Source organism: Mandrillus leucophaeus, unplaced genomic scaffold (assembly GCF_000951045.1).
Source record: "Mandrillus leucophaeus isolate KB7577 unplaced genomic scaffold, Mleu.le_1.0 Scaffold656, whole genome shotgun sequence".
Taxonomy (NCBI): domain Eukaryota; kingdom Metazoa; phylum Chordata; class Mammalia; order Primates; family Cercopithecidae; genus Mandrillus; species Mandrillus leucophaeus.
In genome coordinates, this window is record NW_012107097.1 from 286,462 (window position 1) to 307,280 (window position 20,819).

General features: G+C 49.6%; 1 protein-coding gene across 2 annotated transcripts in view; it reads right to left on the minus strand.

Moving 5' to 3' along the window:
• Positions 1-20,819, minus strand: part of ST3GAL4 (ST3 beta-galactoside alpha-2,3-sialyltransferase 4) — a 60,155-nt gene that overhangs the window by 20,439 nt on the left and 18,897 nt on the right. The window contains exon 1 of one of the 2 annotated variants that reach the window (XM_012001239.1): positions 2,753-2,928. The exons of the other annotated variant lie outside the window; for it this stretch is intronic. Within the exon in view, the coding sequence (XP_011856629.1) occupies positions 2,753-2,761 (9 nt within the window). The 5' untranslated portion in view covers positions 2,762-2,928. Of the gene's footprint in view, positions 1-2,752; positions 2,929-20,819 lie in introns of those variants that run through there. 2 annotated transcript variants of the gene reach the window in all.

The following is a 20,819-nucleotide window of genomic DNA, read 5'->3' on the forward strand; positions in this document are numbered from 1 at the left end:
GCACAGCCCCTGGCTGGACACTGCAGCCTCACCCCATCATTGAACACTGTGATCACAGCACGCCTGGGCACGGGGAGGCTTCCTGGCTCATTAGAGTTGGCAGAGAGCACAGTGAGTAACTGACCGGCTAACTGCCTCAGGGCCACGCATGGGAGGATGGAAACATCTCTCAGGCTGTCTGACCTTTGAGGGAAAGGAGCCAGCCAGGCTTCCACCTACAGAAAAAGGCGCTCTCTGTTCCCACCCTCGGGCTCCACAGGCTACCCCCGCATCCGCCCCTGCAGCCTGGCTCTGCAGACTCCTGTATAGAAACATTGTATCACCCGTTTATCAGCTGCCAGTCACAAGACACCAACCACTTGAAAATCATACCCAGGGCAGGGCCCCATGGCTCATGCCCGTAATCCCAGCACTTTGGGAGGCCGAGGAGGGCAGATTGCTTGAGGTCAGGAGTTCAAGACCAGCCTGGGCAACATGGTGAAACCCCATCTCTACAAAAAATACAAAAATCAGCCAGGCATGGTGGCATGTGCCTGTAATCCCAACTACTTCAGAGGCTGAGGTGGGATGATCATTTGAGCCCGGTAGGTGGAGGCTGCAGTGAGCTGAGATCAGGCCACTACACTCCAGACCAAGTGAGATCCTATCTCAAACAAAAAGAAAAGAAAAAAGAAAATCATATCCTGGTGTCTGTCTGGGAGGGGCAGAGGCTTTGAATTCCCTTCTCAGGGTGAAAAAGCTGAAGCCAGTGTGACGAGGTGGGAGACAAGAGAGCAGGGCCAGGCTCAGGATACAGAAGAAATCCAGGGCCTGTGTGGACCTGCCCCAGGTCCTGGTCAGGGGCTCCCGGGCACTCCTTCCTCCCAGGAGAAGCAACGCACCCACCCCAAGGATCTAAAGCCAAGGGTTCTGGTGTCTGGGGCTGGAATCTGGCTTCCCACCAGCACAGCCAGTGCCCTGCTTCCAGCACAGCCAGTGCCCTGCCTCGCTGACCCCAGATGCCTGTCGTGAGAATGGTGGACTGCACCAGCCCCATCACGTCCCACTTGGTCACCCCAGCCCCAGGTGGCCACTGAGTATTTGCAATGGGGTCAGTCCACACTGATGTGTGCTTTAAGTGGAAAATACACACTGGAGTGCACAGATTTAGTACCAAAAAAAAAAAAAGAATAAAATATCACCTTCATTATTTTATACTCATCCCATGTTGAAATGCCAAGATTTTGGCTATATTGGGTTAAAATATTAAAATGAATTTCACCTATTGATTTTTACTTTTTAAAACCATGGCTAAATTTAAATGTTTTAAAAGTAATTTAAAATTACATGTGGCTTATATTTCTGGCTCCCATTCTATTTTGACTGGACACTGTTGGGCTAGAAAATCTCCAGGATTCCTACTAGCTCACACTTCCTATGACCCAAAGACAGTGGTGTTCACCCTCAAGTGCCTGCTGGAAGCACCAGGAGAGTTTATTAAGCTTCATCGGTTCCCAAGGCTCCACTTCAGAAAGTCTAAATTAGGAGGGCTGACATGTCTGTGGGGGTGTCCCACTCATTCTGACTTGCAGTCAAAGCACATCAAAGTCAAAAAGACCTCATTCTTCCCCCTGCCTCCATCCCCCTCCTCCCGGGCCATCTGGTCCCTGGGTATGGAAACACATTCAAGGTGACACTGCTACCCCCCCAGCCTACACAATCACCTCTACCCTGCCTAAACCCAACCTCTTCCTGATCCCCGGATATGTCGCCCCAGTGCCTGCAAGGGGCAGGCCACCCAGCTACCCACCTCACATACCCTGCCAGAGACCGCACAGTTGGGCAGCCATGTTTGAGTTATCAAGCAGGTCAGATGAAACTGGTTCACCTGAGCCTTCTCTCTTCTGGCCAAGACTTGTGCCCTAGGCACTGGCTACTGAGACTACACCCTGTCTCTGCCACTTGCAAGGCATGTGACTGCAGACCCTGCCCCATGTCTACGAAAGTAAAAATACAATTAGCTGGGTGTAGTGGCACACACCTGTAGTCCTAGATACAGGAGGACCCCCTGAGTCCATGAGATCGAGGCTGCAGTGAGCTATGATCGACCCCTGCACTCCAGCCTGGGTGACAGAGGGAAACCCTGTCTCAAAAAAAAAAAAAAAAAAAGAACAGGAGTTGGTCATGTTATAAATGTTGAGAGATCTGGAATCAGTGGTTGGGACCCAAGCCCAGACCTTTCTTCCAGCCTCCTCTCCTCCCAGCCACAGTTTTCTCCCTGCATGGGGTTCAGACTACCCGGTCCAGAGAAGCCTCCTCACTCTCCACATCCAGCTCTGTCACATCCTGCTGCTTTATTTTCTTTGAGGCAGTTAAACCATACTGTTCCAAGTATCAATTAGACTGCACACTCCGAGCAAGCAGGGACTTCTTATGTCCCATAGTATCTCCAGCACTAAATTTAATGCCTGACACATGGTAGATAATTGACAAATATTTAAATGAATGGAGGTCTGAATTCATCAGCAAACAATAAGATGACTGTGAGCAGAAAGTTTCATCAAGTTAAAACACGCCAGGTTTATTTTGAAAAGACCTGGGCATCTAAGGCACAAGGGGCTTGATAGAAGCTTATACTGGAAGCTGGCAGAGCCAGCACACTTTCTGCCAAATGCATGTCGACGAGCTCACAAGGACCCCCTTTTTCCCCAGGCAAATGATGTGGTTTCTGCAGAACTGGGGTTGTCATGTCCGACTGATCTTAACCACTTACCAGTTCCATGTCTGCTGCCCCACATCACTGATATCAGACAATAAACTCCGTGCAGTCCCAGGAGAGCTGAAGGCTTGAGGACACCCTAATACCAGGAAATCTCCTTCCTCCCTACTTATTTCCCCCTAAAGAGGGTCAACCTGAGATGAAACCCCAGGACCAAGCCCCAGGAAGCGTAAGGTACGTGTGGCCTCCAGGAGCCAGTGAAAAGGGGTACGGACTCAGACCCATGGGCCATTCCAGTCACTGGCCAGGTGACCTTGACAATCTCAAAAGCCTCAGATTCCTCATCTATAAATTAGGGTAACTGCCTTCAGGTCAGTGGTGTTAAGGAAAATAATTGTGCGTGTATATATATATATGTGTGTGTGTGTGTGTGTATATTGTGTATATATATGTATATATATGTGTATATATAAACACATGACCAAGTTATCACAGGTGTTCTGAGCCTCAAAACACACTCCAGTATTTCAACTTCACAACATTAGGTATGGGCCAAACACAGAACAAGAACTCCGTATCTGGAAGGTGTCAGTGACACTGGGTTCTGCCCTCCCCAGACACATGGCAGCCCTTCTCCATTCAAGCACTGGCCCAGCCCAACAAAGAGAGAGATCCACTGCCACTGGCCCCACCACGACCCCAACCACACTCAGCTCCTCCTCCTGGCTGCTGAGTCCACACCATATGCTACACGGGACCTTGCGGCAGCCAGGGAGGCAAGGAGAGGCACTGCCACCCAGGCTCTGCCCTGCACTGAATGCAGATCCACCTACTGAGCCAGACTCAAGGGCTCATTGCTGGGGTTAGGTGGGAGAAGGAGTGAGGAAAAGGAAGGAGACCACATTGGGGAAGTCACACTCTGTCTTTCTAAGTGCCGCACCTCCTAGAGTCAGCACCCAAGCCCCTGATTAATCGCTCTCCAAAGCAGCACCCCCACTCCAGAAGAGACCTTTTCAGAGCTGTTCTACCACTCAGCAGGCACAGGGTTGCTAAGTTCTCAAGACATCATGCTTTCAGTAAGTCAGGCATAATGCACGTAATCAACAAATACTTGAATATATCAGCACTCCCATAAAACAACAACAAAAACAAGTAAGCAAAGGGAAAAGCAAGGGACAGGACAGGATCAAGCAATTGCACTTCTGGGTATGTTCCCAAAATATATGAAACCAGGATGTCAAAGAGGTATCTGTACACCCATGTTCATAGCAGCATTATTGACTTCGCAATAGCTAATGTGGAGGCAATCCCCCAAGTGTCCATCAGTGGATGAACAGATCAACAAAATGTGGTCTGCGTATACAATGGAATATTATCCAGCCTGAAGAAAGAAAATTCTGCTACCAGTATGGATCAACCTTGAAGGTACTATGCAAAGTGAAATAAGCCAGTCTCGAAAAGACAAGTCCTGTATCATTCCACTTATAAGAGATACTCAAAGCAGTCAAACTCACAGACGCAGAAAACAGAATGGTGGCTGCCAAGGGCTGTGCGGAGACGGAAAGGAGGAGTTTTTGACTAGTGGGGAGGATGTTTCAGTTTGGCCAGATGAAGAGAGTTCTGGAGATGGATGGTGGGATGGTAGCACATTCTGAAAGTGCTTAATGAAAACTGAATTATACACACAAAAACGGTTAAGATGGTAAATATAACCTTGTGCTTGTGCATTTTACCATAACAACCACCAAAACAATCAAAGGAATTAAAAAAAAAAGAAAAAGCAAAGAGCACAAAAAGGCAATTCACAGATTTAATCCCAACACTTGATGGACATATGAAAAGATGCTGCAGCTCACTCATGACCAGGGAATACAGACTAAAACCAAGGATCATTTCCACATTGCTGGTAGAAGTACAAATTGACACAAAGGCTTAGAGGAGCACTTCACAATATTGAGTGAGGCTGAAGATGTGCATATTTTACAATCTGGTAATTTCATTTTGAAGTATAGAAGTACAACCCACTCCAGGATATTTATTAGGCAGTGCTGCAATACCAAAAAAAACTGGAAACAACTATCATCAGTATAGCCACGGCTAGATACACTGTGCTACATTCATGAAACTGAATACTATATAGCCATGTAAACTGAAGAAATCAATCCATATGGGTCAACTGGGATAAACCTGAAGACATAATATTAACTTTTTAAAGTCATGCCTGTAATCCCAGTACTTTGGGAGGCCAAGGCAGGAGGATTGCTTGAGCCCAAGAGTTTGAGACCAGCCTTGATAACATAGCAAGATTTCATCTTTATTTAAAAAATAAAAAACAAAATAAACAACTTAGCTGGGCTTGGTGGCTTATGACTGTCACCATCCCAGTTCCTCAGGAGACTGAGGTGGGAGGATCACTTGAGCCCAGGAGATGGGAGGTGGCAGTGAGCTACGATCACGCCACTGTACTCCAGTCTGGGTGACAGAGCAAGACCCTATCTTAAATAAAACAATAAAAGTAAAAACTTACGTTAAAAGGTGTTGTAAAAACAAAGTATGAGTCCAAAACAACACTATTTATGTGTATAAACAGTGTGTGCTTGTGTGTATGATGAAAGAATAAAATATAGGTACACACCCAACTTTAAGTGATAATTATATTCTGGGGAGATTGGGAAGAATAGAAGAGGTCACGGGGCATGTCTTTGGTTCTATACTTGTAATACTTTATTTTTTAAAGGAGAAAAATCTAACATCATATGAGAGATAATATTCCCATTTGTTCAACCTGGCAGATTATCACACGCAAGTCTGTTACATTAATATTTATATAGATGAAATATTTTCATAATAGAGATAGTGAAGAAATATAAATTGAGAAGCTAAACAAAGAAAGATGAATATATTCATCTACATAAAATTTAAGTGAGACAGCAAGTGCACAAGAGAGAGGGAGGAGTAGAGAGAAGACAAATGAAACACTTAAAAGACAACTGAGGCCCGGCACAGTGGCTCATGCCTGTAATCCCAGCACTGTGGGAGGCCAAGGCGGGTGGATCACCTGTCAGGAGTTAGCGACCAATCTGGCCAACATGGTGAAACCCCATCTCTACTAAAAATACAAAAATTAGCCAGGCGTGGTAGTGCGTACCTGTAATCCCAGCTACTCAAGAGGCTGAGGCTGGAGAATTGCCTGAACCCAGGAGGTGGAGGTTGCAGTGAGCCAAGATCGTGTCATTGCACTCCAGCCTGGGCAACAAGAGCAAAACTCCTTCTCAAAAAAAAAAAAAAAAAAAGACAACTGAAAAACTAAAGTACATTTGCAACCTATACATATCAGTAAATTCCCTGAGCCTATAACATGTTCACGTAAATTAGAAAGAAAAACAAAACAAGAAACCTAATTTAAAAATAGGCAAAGGGCTGGGCGCAGTGGCTCACGCCTGTTATCCCAGCACTCTGGAAGGCCAAGGTGGGTGGATCATTTGAGATAAGGAGTTCGAGATCAGCCTGGCCAACATGTTGAAACCTCCGCCTCTACTAAAAATACAAAAATTAGCCAGGCCCACGTGGTGGTGGGTGCCTGTAATCCCTGCTACTTAGGAGGCTGAGGCTGGAGAATTGCTTGAACCCAGGAGGTGGAGGGTGCAGTGAGCCAGGAGTGAGTCACTTCATTCCAGCCTGGGAGACAGAGCGAGACTGTCTCAAAAAAAATAAAGTAAAATAAAATAGGCAAAGAACATGAATATTTACCTTAATGTAAAGAAATGAATGGCAAATAAGAAACTATGGTCATCTACATCTACAAATTCCAACGTGACGGAGACATCGTATTTCATCATAAGAGCAAAACACAAGGGGCCTGAGCTCTCACGGATGTACAAGGAAGTAAAAACTAGGGCCACCCCGCGGAGGGAATTTGGCCCATGGCCAGAACCTCATTCTAAAAAGCTTCCTATGTTTGCACAGAGACTTGTCTATCAAGATCTTCAACAGCACTTTTTCTAAGAGCTTAAGATGGAAAGAACTTGAAATCTACTCACAGACAAGCAAACACTACGCAGCTGTGAAAAAGAGGGTGCAAACCTATGCAAAGTGCTGGTATCATCTAATCTCCAAAACATAGTATCCATAGTATCAAAACGTAAGATGGGTGCAAAACAATGATCTCCATATCTCCAAATGCACTTTCACAAAACAGTTACATGCATACCCAGATATGTCTGTACACGAATAGGTTTTCTCAGAAGGATGCAAAACAAAGGCCATGGCCTCTCAAGAGAAAAGTCCTGGGGACCAGAGGTCTGGAATGAGAGTGACTTATGCTCATATTCCCATCTGTACTGTTTACCTTTATAATTTTTTTTTTTTTTTGGAGATAGAGTCTCGCTCTGTAGCCCAGACTGAACAGCAGAGGCCCAATCTCAGCTCACTGCAGCCACCCACCAGGCTGAAGTAACCCTTCCACCTCAGCCTCGCCAGTGGCTGGGACCACACGCACATACCACCACGACCAGCTGGTTTTGGAAATTTTGGAGAGCTGGGGTCTCACCACGTAGAACGGGCTGGTCTCAAACTCTTGGGCTCAACTGACACGCCTGCTTCTGCCTCCCAAAATGCGGAGATTAAAGGTATGAGCCATCACACCTGGCCTGCTTACCTTTTTCAAACCGGTGACTGTGATATCCTTTCAAATAAAATTTGATTTAAAAAAGAGAGGAAGAAAAAAAAATACTGAAATCTCACACTTGGAGGTGAATTGGGGACCAACCATCACTGCTGTGAGTAAGTGCGAACGACCTTTCCACGTCTCAGGTTTTCTTCTGGGTAAATGGGATTTTAAAAAGGCACTATCTTGAAGGGAGGTTGTATGAGCAAATGACGTAGCTCCAAAGACAATCACTGAAATGGAAGCAGCCGATCTCAGACCCTAGAACACGCATCCCCTGCGCCTCTCACTGACAGGCCCTACTTGCCTACCTGTGTCCTACCCTGATGACAGAAACAGCAGTGGCAGAGCACCAGCCACAGCACGCACCCTGGGCAATCACGGCCTGGCCAGGGTGGCAAGTGAGGCTGGGCTCCAGCCCTCCCCCTGCTTGCCAAACTGTATGCTCTGGCGCAGGGCTTCTCCAACGGGGCGCAGGGTTTGCGCGGGGGTAAGGTGCATTCCCTTTCCTAATCTACAGTAAAGTGTCGTAGAGATTAGCAGCAACACCATTCAGAGCAGCTAACTTCCTCCTCTCTTCTCCAAGTTAAAACAGCACAGTGCAAAGATCTGGGTGTGCACAGACCTGGGAGTCGCCAGAAGCACCCCAGGGGAAGCTGGCAGAGCCACCCATCAGTGTTTGTCTTTCTCCATGTCATTTCCCCTGTACTCACAAGGATATCCTTCTCATGAGCAGATGTGGCTTCTGCAGAGTTGACTCCAGCCACTTTTTGTCCAGCTGTACCCACTTCCTAAGTCCGGGACAGCTGGCCAGCCCTCTCTAAAGTGAGGTCACCCACAGGACTAACCCGTGTGGTCCCAGGAGAGCCACAGAGGTCACATCACTCCTTCCCTACTTGCTCCACAGAAGGGCTAGTGGAATAACACCCCTGTCCCAGCGCAGGCTTGGGACCCCAAGGCCTCCCCAGACCATGAGGCTGGACAGGTCAGCAGAAACAGAAGCCACAAGGCCTGCCGGCCGAATGAAAGCAGGGAGGGCACTGACTCGAGCACCATGGCAGGAGAGAAACAGGGTGACACGCCTGCACTCATGGCATTCATCCTCGGGGGACACAGACAGACAGCAAACAGGATATGGTGGAGATGACGGGACAATGACAACCACAGGACCACTAACACAGGGCATGGGGGCAGAGAGTAAGGGCCAGCCCTTAGCCACTAGGGGTTAGAACCATGTCTCCGAGGAGCTGGCTATAAACCGGAGGCCTACATGAAAGGCAGACATGGGAAGATGGGGTAGGCAACAGAAGGTTCCAGACTGAGAAGTGCCCAAGACCACCCTGAGCTTGTTGGGTGCAAGGCAGGGAGTTCCATGCAATGGCAGACAGCCAGGAAGGAGAGGGAGTGCCAGGGAGGCCACGGGGACACATGGTACAGATGTCACAGGCCACCCTAACAGCTAAGATTCTACGTTTGGATGTCATGAATGTCACCGGAGGGCATTAATAACAAAGAGTGACACCACTGGATTCACTTTTTTTGTTGAGACGAGGTCTCACTATGTTGTTCAGGGTGGCCTCAAACTCCTGGGCTCAAGGGATCCTCCCACCTCAGCCTCCCAAAGTGCTGAAACTACAGGCCTGAGCCACCACGTCCTGTCCTGAATTCACTTTTAGATCATCCCTGGGGCTGTGCTGCAGCTGCTGTGCATAATCTCACTCTAGTTTTCAACCAATTGATGGGGGAGTACTCTTTCATTCTCATTTACAGATGGGGAAACTGAGGCACAGAGGGACTACATCAACGGTCCTAAGACCAGACAGCTTGAAAATAGTGGAACCAGGATCTAAAATTCAGCCAGAACTACTTTTAATCCCTATGCACCCATGAAATTTGGGATGAGCCGTCTGGAGCTCAGAAACTGACCAGGTGACCCAGACCAGGTACTTAACCTCTCAGAGCCTCGGAGTCCTCGTCTTTTAAATGCAGATAACAGCAGCAAGTCCTCAAAGGTGTCCTGAGTCTCAAAACATATCCTGGTATTTAATGTCTGCAGCTTCAGCAGGGGCTGGGCACAGAGCAAGCACTCAGGACCCGGAAGGTGCCAGCGACACCTGGCCCTCCCCTCCCAGGCACAAGGCAGCCCCTCTCCATTCAAGCTCTGCCCCAGCCCAGCAAAGAGAGGGGTCCTCAGCCACTGCCCCCACTAGTACCACAGTCACACTCACCTCTCCTGGTCTCTATGTGACACAGGACCTGCCACGGCCAGGGAGACAGGCAGAGGCACTGCCACTCCCACTCTGCCCTGCCCTGACTCAGATCCACCCATGGCCCAGCCTCAAGGGACACTGCTGGGGTGCGGTGGCATGCAGAAGGGGATGGGGAGGAGGCCCCCAGGGAGGTGGCTCTCCATCTCTCTCTCTCTGGGAGTAGCACTTCCTGGAGTTTGTGCCAGGCCCTGACCAGTTCCGCCCCATTCAGCCTTCCCAGAAGGGCTGGCACACAGATCCCTCAGCCTGACCAGACACCAGCCTCCTGTCCATGGTGCGCCCCACAGGCAGGCCCCCCACACCTGAGCAGAGTCCACTTCCAGAACAGTGCTCCCTATGCAGGTGACACACTTTATCCAAACCCAGTACCCCAAAATCCCCAAGCAGGGACAGTAAAGGTAACGTTCAGCCCTGCGGTCCCCACACAGGTGCCACAAATTCCAGCCCTGCCCCACAGCACAGCCTCTGAATTCAGGCTCTCAGCTCTGGTTTTGAGTGCCTTGGAGCATCGGAGATCTGGGCTCAGAAACCCCTTTCCTCTGCCTCCTCCTGGAAGGAACCCTCACTCGGCAGACCTTGTACTCCCACCTCCCCCCACCAGAACATCTGCTGGGCACTGAGATGGACACCACGGTCAGCCTGGCGCTCGATGAACAAGTTTCTGGAACTATGCAGCTGAGGGTCTGAGGGTCCACACCTGAAGTCCCATGAGTCCCATTAGGAGCCAGCAGGGTTAAAGGGGTTGAGCTGGGGAGTAGCGAGGCAGGCTCGCCAGAGGGGAGGGCCCTGCACTGGGAGGGAGAGTGGGGCAGGGCCCCCAGATGAGGACTTGGTGAAGACGAGGGTGGGCAGGAAAAGCAAGCCTTCCAACCTGCAGCCGCCTGTCCCTGGGAACAGAGAAGGCGCCAAGAGATTCCCTCTCCAGCTTGCCGCCAGCAGGGAGTCCAACCCCTCAGAGTAAAGGTGGGCCATGAGGGAGGGAAGACGAGGGGAGGAGGGGCCTTTCTAGGTGTCCAGGGCCCAGGCTCTGCGCAGTAGCCCCTCCAGTGAATCTGCCTGAACAGGCAGAGCTGCATCCACACTCAGAGCCTGATGGCACAGACAGCCCCTTCCAGCAGCTCTCCGGTCCCGTCTGCTCACACAGGCCCTCCCATGTCAGTAAGCTACACAGGCTTCTCCAGCACAAACACACTAGTCCATACTCAGGCACCTGCTAGCCTGGTCACACACACACACACACACTCACCACCCCCTACACACACACCCAGCCCTCAGACCTCCTCCTCTCTGCCCCCGCCCCCCATAACCACATACAGCTTCCAGGGCTTGAGGGCCCCCCTAAGCCGGGGCACTCTCTTCCCCCATTCCTCAGGGCTGGTGGAGGCTGGGCTCAGCTGCTGCTGCTGCTCTACCTCCCTCAGGCCCACTGGATGCCTCCCACCCCAGCTCTGGCTCCTGGAGACTCTGTCAGCTTGCAGGTCCCTGGAGCTATCGCCAGGCAGCCCAAAGCCTCTAAGGGGCAGGGAGTGGCTGTGCCAGCCCTCAGGGACCTCTTTCCTCCAAAGTCAGGGAAAGGGGAACCCTGGGCTCCTCGCCCTCTGCCCAGCCAGGCTCAGCTCCCAGAAAGATTCTGGCTCCTGAGAAGAGACCCAGCCACAACTATGAGCCCCACAGGTGTGTCCCCAGTGGGCCTGGGGAGTGTCCTGGGGCAGCCTGTGGCCGTTTGGCCAAGGGTACTGCAGAGCCTGCTGCCCCATGGAGGGCACCTGGCCCAGCACCCACACAACACACACTCACTGTCCTCTGGGCCCGTCTCAGCCTCTCCGCACCTGTGCTTAGTCCCAGTGACAGGGACTGTCCTCCTAGCCCAACCAGCACCCAAATCCAGGAACCTGCAAGGCCTTCCTCCAGCGGCCCCGCCAGCCTGCTCACACTTTCGGGGCTCAAGCCCTGAGGCTTCAGCAATTTCATGGTCATCTGCACCCATACCTGGGGGAGTGATGGGAGGGACAGACTCAGGCCTGTCAGGGCCTGGTCACTGCCTGGGGACGGAGGATTCCAGAGCCTACAACTTGTTCAGCAGGTCTGGGCTATGGCCCACACCCACTTCTGCACACAGCAGCCAGCCCAGGGTCCCACGGAATACCCCAGGGCAGAGACACTAAATCAACTGAAGGAGGTGCCAGGGGTCATGCCAAGTGCCTGAACCCTGGCTTCTCCATCTTCTGTGAGGCTCCAAACCCAGCCCTGGGTAATCTAAGGTCCTGGCCAGCGCCTCCTCCTCCTCCCAGCCCTGAGGAACCATCCTTGTTCTCAAGGTGGAAGAGCTCGGCCCTCAGTCCCCTGCAGCCTGGGATAAGACCCACCCTAAGGGCTGGTGCACAACCAGAGGCTCTTCCCAAGGAAGCCTGGTGCCAGAAAACCCAGACACTGAGGCACAGACCAGACACAGAGCCTGGGAACACCCAGAAGAGCACGCCCCCCAGGGTCACATCCCCCAGGGTCACATCCCCCAGGGTCACATCCCCCAGGGTCCCGGCCCCAGTCAAAGCCAGGAGAGCTCAGACGTCCCCCCAGTCCTCCTGGCCACCCCTGCGTGGCTATTTCCTTCAGCCCAGGAGAAGCTGAAGGGATCGTGGCCCAGGATCCTCCTACCCCCACCCCCGAGAACACACCCAGGACTGGCAGCTCACCTGGCCCTGCAGGGCTGCCAGTCCAGCTGTGCCCCAAAGAGAACATTCGCTTCTTGCTCTATTTGGACAGCTGCAGGGTCAGTGATGCTCAGGAGAGAACGGAGTGGGGAGTGCAGTGATCAGGGCCACAGGCCCTCTGATGGGGGTGGGCCAAGGCCAGAGCTGCATCCCTGGATGAGTGGCCTGGGAGGGGGCCCCGGACCAGCCTGGCAGGGCACACGGACAAGCTGCAGTGATTCTGCCCTCTTGAGCACTCAAGAGGAGTGGTCAGAGGGGTTCTGGAACCAGGGCTGGCACCTGGCTGGAGGCAACGGAAGCCAGGAACTGATTCCTCTTTTAATGGCATTTATTCAGTTACAGGCTGGGGCCAAGGACCAGCCTCCCAAGTCCAGCCCAACACCTGACCTCACCTCACCCCAGACAGTCCCACAGCCCCCTCCTCAGCCCTTCCAGGACTGGTGAGAAAGGTCCAAAGAAAAGAAGGCAAAGCGTCCACAAGCAGAGGTCGGTGGCTGGCCTCCACCCTCCCCTCCCCAGGAAGCAGGAGGTAGAACTGGGAGGTCAAGACCAGCACTTTCCCCTCCTGCTCCCACTCTCTCCTCCTCTCTGGCCCTCATCTCCTGCCCTCTCCTCCTGGTCCCTGTGTCCTTTCCAGCCATCCCATCCTGGTGTCTCCTGGTTCCCATCTCCACCTCCTCCTCCTTTCCTCCTCTGCCCACAGCCCCCGGTTATGTAAGGGGCTTGGGAACACACAGAGGGAGCTTTGTTGTCAAACCAAATCCATATGGAGCCGGAATGGGTCACAGTAACTGGTGCCCATTTTCTCCATCCTGGCAGGGCTGGGACTCCAGGCAGGGAACTTCTACACACCTCTGTTTTGGGAGGCAGGGGATGAACACTGGTCCCAGGGCTCTCAGGCAGCTGAATGGGTGGCCAGGGATCAGTCTCCACTATGAGAGACCACAGCAGGGGAGCAGCTGGTCTCTAAGGCAAAGCAAAGCCACAGTGCAAAGCCAGGGTCTCAAAGCCAACAGAGGCAAGCTCTGGGCCAGCGGCAGGGCAGCACCACAGCACGCCTGGGGTGGGGAGGGGCTGTGCACATGCACAAGTGCACCCATGTTCTTGTCTATGCAAGGATGCGTGGCCATATACCCTCTCTCACACACTCATCTGCACACTTCCAGGCATGCATGTAGAGACAGAAATGCACGCATCAGCCCAAGCACAAAAGGCTGTTGTGTGCTCACCTGGATGGGGGCTGAGTAAAAATCTCTCTGCTTTGGCCAACTCCCTCCATTCCTGCAGATACCGCTGGGGCAAAGAGCTCTGGAGAGAAGAGGGTGGAGGTCACCGGTCAGGGAAGCTCCATCAGCCAGCTCTTCTTTGGAGATGCTCAGGCTCCAGAAAGATGAAATCCCACCTACCTGCTGAGGAGGTCTCTAGTGCTAGGGCGATTCGCTTTATTTGACAGGTCATCCACCAAATAAGAGTTTACAGACCTAACGGCACTATCATTGCCCTTATCACTCTCAGTCTTCTGGAAAGGCTGAATGGAGAAATGGCATCACAAAACTAAAATGAGCTAAATTAACTGAGTCAACTGGATTATCTTGGCCAAAAGAATTACCACCGACCTTTATGGCAAGAACATCAACCCCCAGTGGAACACACAAAGTGGCCCTTCATGAAATAAATACTGAACGACTTGTGCCTTTCATAATAGAACTTCATTTATCCAATGCACTGTTGGCTCTGATGTGACTCAATCCTGCAAGGCCTTGATTTATTATGCCAAAGTATATTCTGCCAGGTGAAGGAGGCTTTCTGTGACCTGCCTACTGATGATCCCACCTTCTGTGACCTGGAATCTGGAAACTGGCTCTTTTTTTTTTTTTTTTTTTGAGACAGTCGCGCTGTGTCGCCCAGGCTGGAGTGCAGTGGCACAATCTCAGCACACTGCAACCTCTACCTCATGGGTTCAAGCAATTCTCCTGCCTCAGCCTTCCAAGTAGCTGGGATTACAGGCATGCGTCACCATGCCCAGCTAATTTTTGTATTTTTAGCAGACATGGGGTTTCACCATGTTGGCCAGGCTGGTCTCAAACTCCTGACCTCAGGTCATCCGCCTGCCTCAGCCTCCCAAAGTGCTGGGATTACAGGCGTGAGTCACTGCGCCCAGCCAAGACTAGCTCTTTTGTAAAAGACAGCAGAGAACAACTGCCCCTGAGCCCTGTTGAAAGAGACTACACCAGTTTCTTCTTACTATTCTCACCGTAGTAAAATGTCAGGATCTTGAACCTTGGGTACATGTTTCACAGCTAATGAGAGCTCTCTTAGACTTTTGGACTTGTCAACCCACATGTGATTTAAAATTAAGGATACCCGGCCGGGTGTGGTGGCTCATGCCTGTAATCTCAGCACTTAGGGAGGCCGAGGCAGGTGGATCACCTGAGGTCAGGAGTTTGAGAACAGCCTGGCCAACATGGTGAAACCCAATCTCTACTAAAACTACAAAAATTAGCCAGGTGTGGTGGTAGATTCCTGTAATCTCAGTTACTCAGGAGGATGAGGCAGGACAATCACTTGAACCTGGGAAGCGGAGGTTGCAGTGAGCTGAGATTGTGCCACTGCACTGCAGCCTGGGCAAAAAGAGAGAAACTCCGTCTCAATAATAATAATAATAATAATAATAATAATAATAATAAAATAAAAATAAAATTAAGGATCCCCAAGAGAAATTCTTCCATAAAAGTAGATGATATTGGCTGGGCACAGTGGCTCATGCCTGTAATCCCAGCACTTTGGCAGGCTGAGGCGGGCGGATCACGAGGTCAAGAGTTCCAGACTAGCCTGACCAACAGAGTGAAACCCTGTCTCTACTAAAAATACAAAAATTAGCTGGGTGCAGTGGTGCGCACCTGTAGTCCCAGTTACTTGGGAACCTGAGGCAGGAGAATCGCTTGAACCCGGGAGGCGGAGCTTGCAGTGAGCCGAGATCGCACCACTGCACTCCAGCCTGGGCAACAGGGCGAGACTCGGTCTCAAAAAAAAAAAAGTAGATGATATCGCGAAATAGCCACAGCTTTCCCAAGACAATGAAACAAGACTCCATGTCGTTCCCTTCCATTGACTCAGACTTGTCTTTGTTTGGTTTCAGCACAAAATGTTCACACTTTTAGTTTTGTTAGGGAATTTCGTTATTCAAACTGAATACCCTCTAAGATCTACTGCTCAACACGAAGCCATTCTCACTACTAAGCAAAGCAACTGCTGGCTACGTCATCCTCTACATAAATGGAAATAATCAAAACTAATATTAGAACCTGCTCCCATACACACTTGAGTGAGCAATTCAGGAAAATGGCATTTCGACCCTGTGAAAAGGGTTGGTATCCTTCCCTTGGCAGGTTGGCTGATATTTATGATCAACCAGGGTAGCACTGCGAAGAAGCAGTAGAGGCAAAGGGATGGCCCACAACGATGATTGATGTCATGAATGGTAACTTATCTCTATGCACAGAAAACACGAATGGAACTGGGCCTAACCTAAGCAGTGTTCCAGAATCCCTCTGTAATCAAATTCTTAGGTTTGACACAGATTATGAACACTAGACTCCTATATATGACACATATAAAATCAGAACATGACCACGGAAGCCTCAACCGTATCATCAGAAAACTTACTAGAACTAGACATTGGTTCAATGGAAACGCTACAGGAAAACTGTATGCCTCAATAAGATCTGCTATATAAAGTAAATAATAATCGTGCTTATTGGACAGATCAATGCTCAGGTCATATTTGGAAAGAAAACCAATCATCCCTTTGGGAGGCCGAAGCGGGCAGATCACGAGGTCAGGAGATTGAGACCATCCTGGCTAACACGGTGAAACCCCGTCTCTACTAAAAATACAAAAAATTAGCCGGGCCTGGTGGCGGGTGCCTGTAGTCCCAGCTATTGGGGAGGCTGAGACAGGAGAATCACTTGAACCCGGGAAGTGGAGGTAGCAGTGAGCCGAGATCGCGCCACTGCACTCCAGCCTGGGTGACACAGCAAGACTGAGTCTCAAAGAAAAAGAAAACCAATCATCCCTGATTGATGATGGCATACAGTCATTTTATCAAATTCATAGAAATGTTTTTTGTTCCTACTCCAATTGAAACCATAACCATTCAACGTGGCACTGTGCAGATGCAGATGTGACCAAGAATAACCATGACATTTGTATCACCCCCAACTGGTGGGTAATAGGATCCACTTTGACCCTTTCTATCAATAACACTGAATTATTCATCTTATGCAGCAACAACATATATAAAGATGTTCCACCTAGCCAGTCTGGATCTGTGGTTTGGGCTATCTTCTACCTAAAATGACTAGATATGACTCTTCAACTGCCACACAAATCCTTAACCTTTGAGTCATTTGTACATAAAGTGACCCCTCACAAAAGAGAATCATAATATCCCAGACACAATCTTATGAAGGGGTTCTGGATTTCATACTTCTGTAAGAGCCCTTTTCTCTCAGTTGAGAATGTCTGAATTGAAAAAAATCAATTAATATTTTAAATTTTACCAACCTCTGAAAAAAAGTTTAAATGACACTTCGAATTATCTTCAGCAGTACAATCTGGGATGACTAAATTGGCCTCAGTAGTACCGTACAATAGAAGACTTCTTGCTACTTTAACTGCTCAAAAAGGGAGACCCTGTTCCCTAATTGGTAAAAAGGTGTAGTTGGCCAGGCGCATGGCTCATGCCTATAATCCCAGCACTCTGGGAAGCTGAGGGAAGTGGATCACCTAAGGTCAAGAGTCCGAGACCAGCCTGGCCAACACAGTGAAACCCTGTCTCTACTAAAAATACAAAATTAGCCGGGTGTGGCGGCACATGCCTGTATTCCCAGCTACTCAGGAGGCTGAGACAGGAGAATCATCACTTGAACCCGAAGGCAGAAGTTGCAGTGAGTCAAGATCACACCACTGCACTCCAGCCTGGTTGGGCAAGACAGAGTGAGACTCCATCTCAAAAAAAAAAAAAAAAAGTTGTTGGCCAGGCCCGGTGGCTCACACCTGTAATCCCAGCACTTTGGGAGGCTGAGGCAGGTGGATCACCTGAGGTGAGGCGTTCAAGACCAGCGTGGCCAACATAGTGAAATCCCATCTCTACTAAAAACACAAAAATTAGCCGGGTGTGGTGGTGCACACCTGTAGTCCCAGCTACTTGGGAGGTTGAGGCAGGAGAATCACTTGAACCTGGAAGGCGGAGGTTACAGTTAGCTGAGATTGCACCACTGCACTCCAGCCTGGGCAACAGAGTGAGACTCGATCTCAAAAAAAAAAAAAGTGTCGTTTTTATGTTAACAAATCAGGTATTACCGAAAATTTAAAAAACTTTAAAGAACACACAAGAGTTTTTCATGACATGGGCACTGCCTCCTCCATTGATTCACTCAGTTGGTTAAGTCTTGGCTCCTGGGAATCTTTGCTCAGAGGAATCCTTCAACCCTTGGCTATTACTCTCCTTATAATTATTATGTTTACCCCCCTGGTGCCTTGTATTCTCTCAAGGGTTCTAAATGATTTCCAACAGCTGCTCGAACATCAAATGATTACCATGAGGATCATCCAACTTGAGGAAAGCAACACTGACTATGTAACTGCTAACTGTGGCCAAGGAATTCTGATCCCCAACCTACCTGCTGATCATGACAACAAGAACATCTACCTGACTCTGTCCCAGCGACTACATCAGTGGTGGTAACAGAGAGTAACGCTGTGTTATCTAGTCACACTATCAGCTTGCTGAGAGAATAACAAAAAGCAAGGAACTATTAAAGCAAAATTTGGAGAACAGGCCTGAAAAATTCCTTACCAAACAAAACCAATGAGGCCTTAACAACAGCCTTAACCTTGCTTAAAAGACAGCATCATCAAATCTTAACTGGGGTTATTTATGGTAAATGCTTCTGTTTGACACAAATAAAACTTCAGCCAATCATAAAAGGCCAACTAACATATGGTTATGTGACTAGGAAACTTCCAACAAGGTAAACCAAACAAAGCAATTTTGTAATTGCAACCAACTAAATCAAATAAATTCTTTATTTTGCTTTCACATTCACCCTCCCAACACCTGCATCTGAAACTTTGTCATTGGGCCACTAAACCTTTTTTGGTTTTCTGTTTCCCAATTCACTTCTCACACAAATAAACTCTTTAAAATATTATTGTGCCTGAAATTCTCTTTCACACAGGTAATATATTTTATTTTATATCATTACTGACTTTCAAGTATTGCCTACTATCCTGTGACCTCTGAAACTGAAGACATTTTAATACCAAGAGCCAATCGGAGTAACTTACTATAGAATATGCTCTATGATATAATGTAATTTCGTATTATATAATTCTGTGTTTTCCTGTCTTGCCTGTGAGACTACGACCTCTGTGGTCAGGAACTTCTTTATATCTCTAGGTTCTATTAAACTGCCAAGAATGTGGCAGATGTTTTATAGACATTTGACAAACAATAATATGTGAATAACGATGTATTGCATGGCGAATTAACAACTGAAACAACATACTGCATGTTCACTTTGTGCGAAACCAGGATCTCTTACTCATGGCTGGGGGCAAAAAAAAAAAAAAAAAGGAGGAAAAGAAAAAGGAATCAGGATCTCACAATCACTGCCCCACTAACTTTGAGGGCCAGAGAGTTCATTGCTGCGGGGTCTGTCTTGTGTATTACGGGATATTTAGCAGCATCTCTGGCCTCTACCCACTAGACACCAGTAGGAAATTCCACTCCTCAGGTGTGACAAAATGTTTCCAGACGTTTCCAGATGCTGAAGACCACTGTGCTAGATGCTTCTAAGGGCTGTGCAAGTATTAAGTAAGATCTCAACCCGGTGAGTTCAACATGATAATTACCTCCATTGTAGAGCCAGGGAACTAAGGTGAGAAAGGGGTCAGTCATGGGCCCAGGTTGTACAGCTCGTGAGGAGTGGAGCTGGGGCTAGAATTCTGCCTCCTCTGCCCAGAACACACCCCAAACCCCCACATCATACAGCTTCTTGTTTTTTTTTTTTTGAGACGGAGTCTTGCTCTGTCACCCAGGCTGGAGTGCAATGGCATGATCTTTTTTTTTTTTTTTTTTTTTTGTATTTTTAGTAGAGACGGGGTTTCACTGCATTAGCCAGGATGGTCTCGATCTCCTGACCTCGTGATCCGCCCGTCTCGGCCTCCCAAAGTGCTGGGATTACAGGCTTGAGCCACCGCGCCCGGCCAATGGCATGATCTTGGCTCACTGCAACCTCTGCCTCCTGGGTTCAAGCAATTCTCCCGCCTCAGGCTCCCGAGTAGCTGGGATGACAGGCACCCGCCACCACACTTGGCTAATATTTGTATTTTCAGTAGAGACGGAGTTTTACCATGTTGGCCAGGCTGGTCTCGAACTCCTGACCTCAAGTGATCCACCCGCCTTGGCCTCCCAAAGTGCTGAGATTACAGGCGTGAGCCACCATGCCTGGCCCCTACAGCTTCTTCTAAAACCATCCTGTGCAGACTGGCTCCCTAGCCTCCAGGATCCCTGGGATGTCCACCCTGACCTATACAGCAATTAGGGGAAGGGGCTTCGAGCACATCCAAGTCCTTCAGAGGCTCCGCACAGTGACAAAGAGCCTGTCGAGCCCGTTCTCAGCCACGCTTCCACACGAGACACAGTCTCTAGCCCCCACAGCCCTGGCGCTCTTTGGAAGCTCTGGAGTGCGTGTTCAAGGCACACAGCTGTATTTGTGGGATCACTAACGTCTGCCAGCTGGACACCAGACTTCCATGAATCTGACCATTTTTTGCAGCCACATCCCACCACTGGCACGGACTCACTCTCTCCGCTGTAGGCCAGGTCTCCCGGGCTACGGACTCCTCTGGCTTCCCTGCTGAACCTCAGCGCCGGCCTAAGCTGTACCTGCTTCCACACATTCCACAGCCTGTCCAGGAGTGAGTCTCCACTGTGTCTGCCAACCCACAGCGATTCCTCTCGGTTTAGTGTCCACCGCCCACATTCTACAGGGGACTCAAGCTGGACTGTGCAGTTAACGTCATTAATACAACTGCCAGGTACAGCGAGAGCAGGCTGGGGAGTTCTCCCACAGGGTTAGATGCCACTCGGATACAGATGGTCCACTAATTGCAAGTCCCCAGAACAGACCGGTCATCTGTAAAACTCCTCCTCAGCTCCAAAACCTCCATGGGCTCGTCTTCTTACTCACGGGGAGAGTCCGGGTCCTTGCTCTGACCCACAGAGACACACGAGGTCTACTGGCCAGCACCTCCTCCCTCCTTGCCTAACTCCTCTCCATGGAGGCTGCTCCACGAACCAGCCTCACCAGGTCTCGGGGGCTACCTAGGCATGCTCCCTCCTCTGAGGCTTTGTAATTTCTGTTCACTCAGTCAGGAATGCTTTTCCCTAGACATGGGCTTGGCTA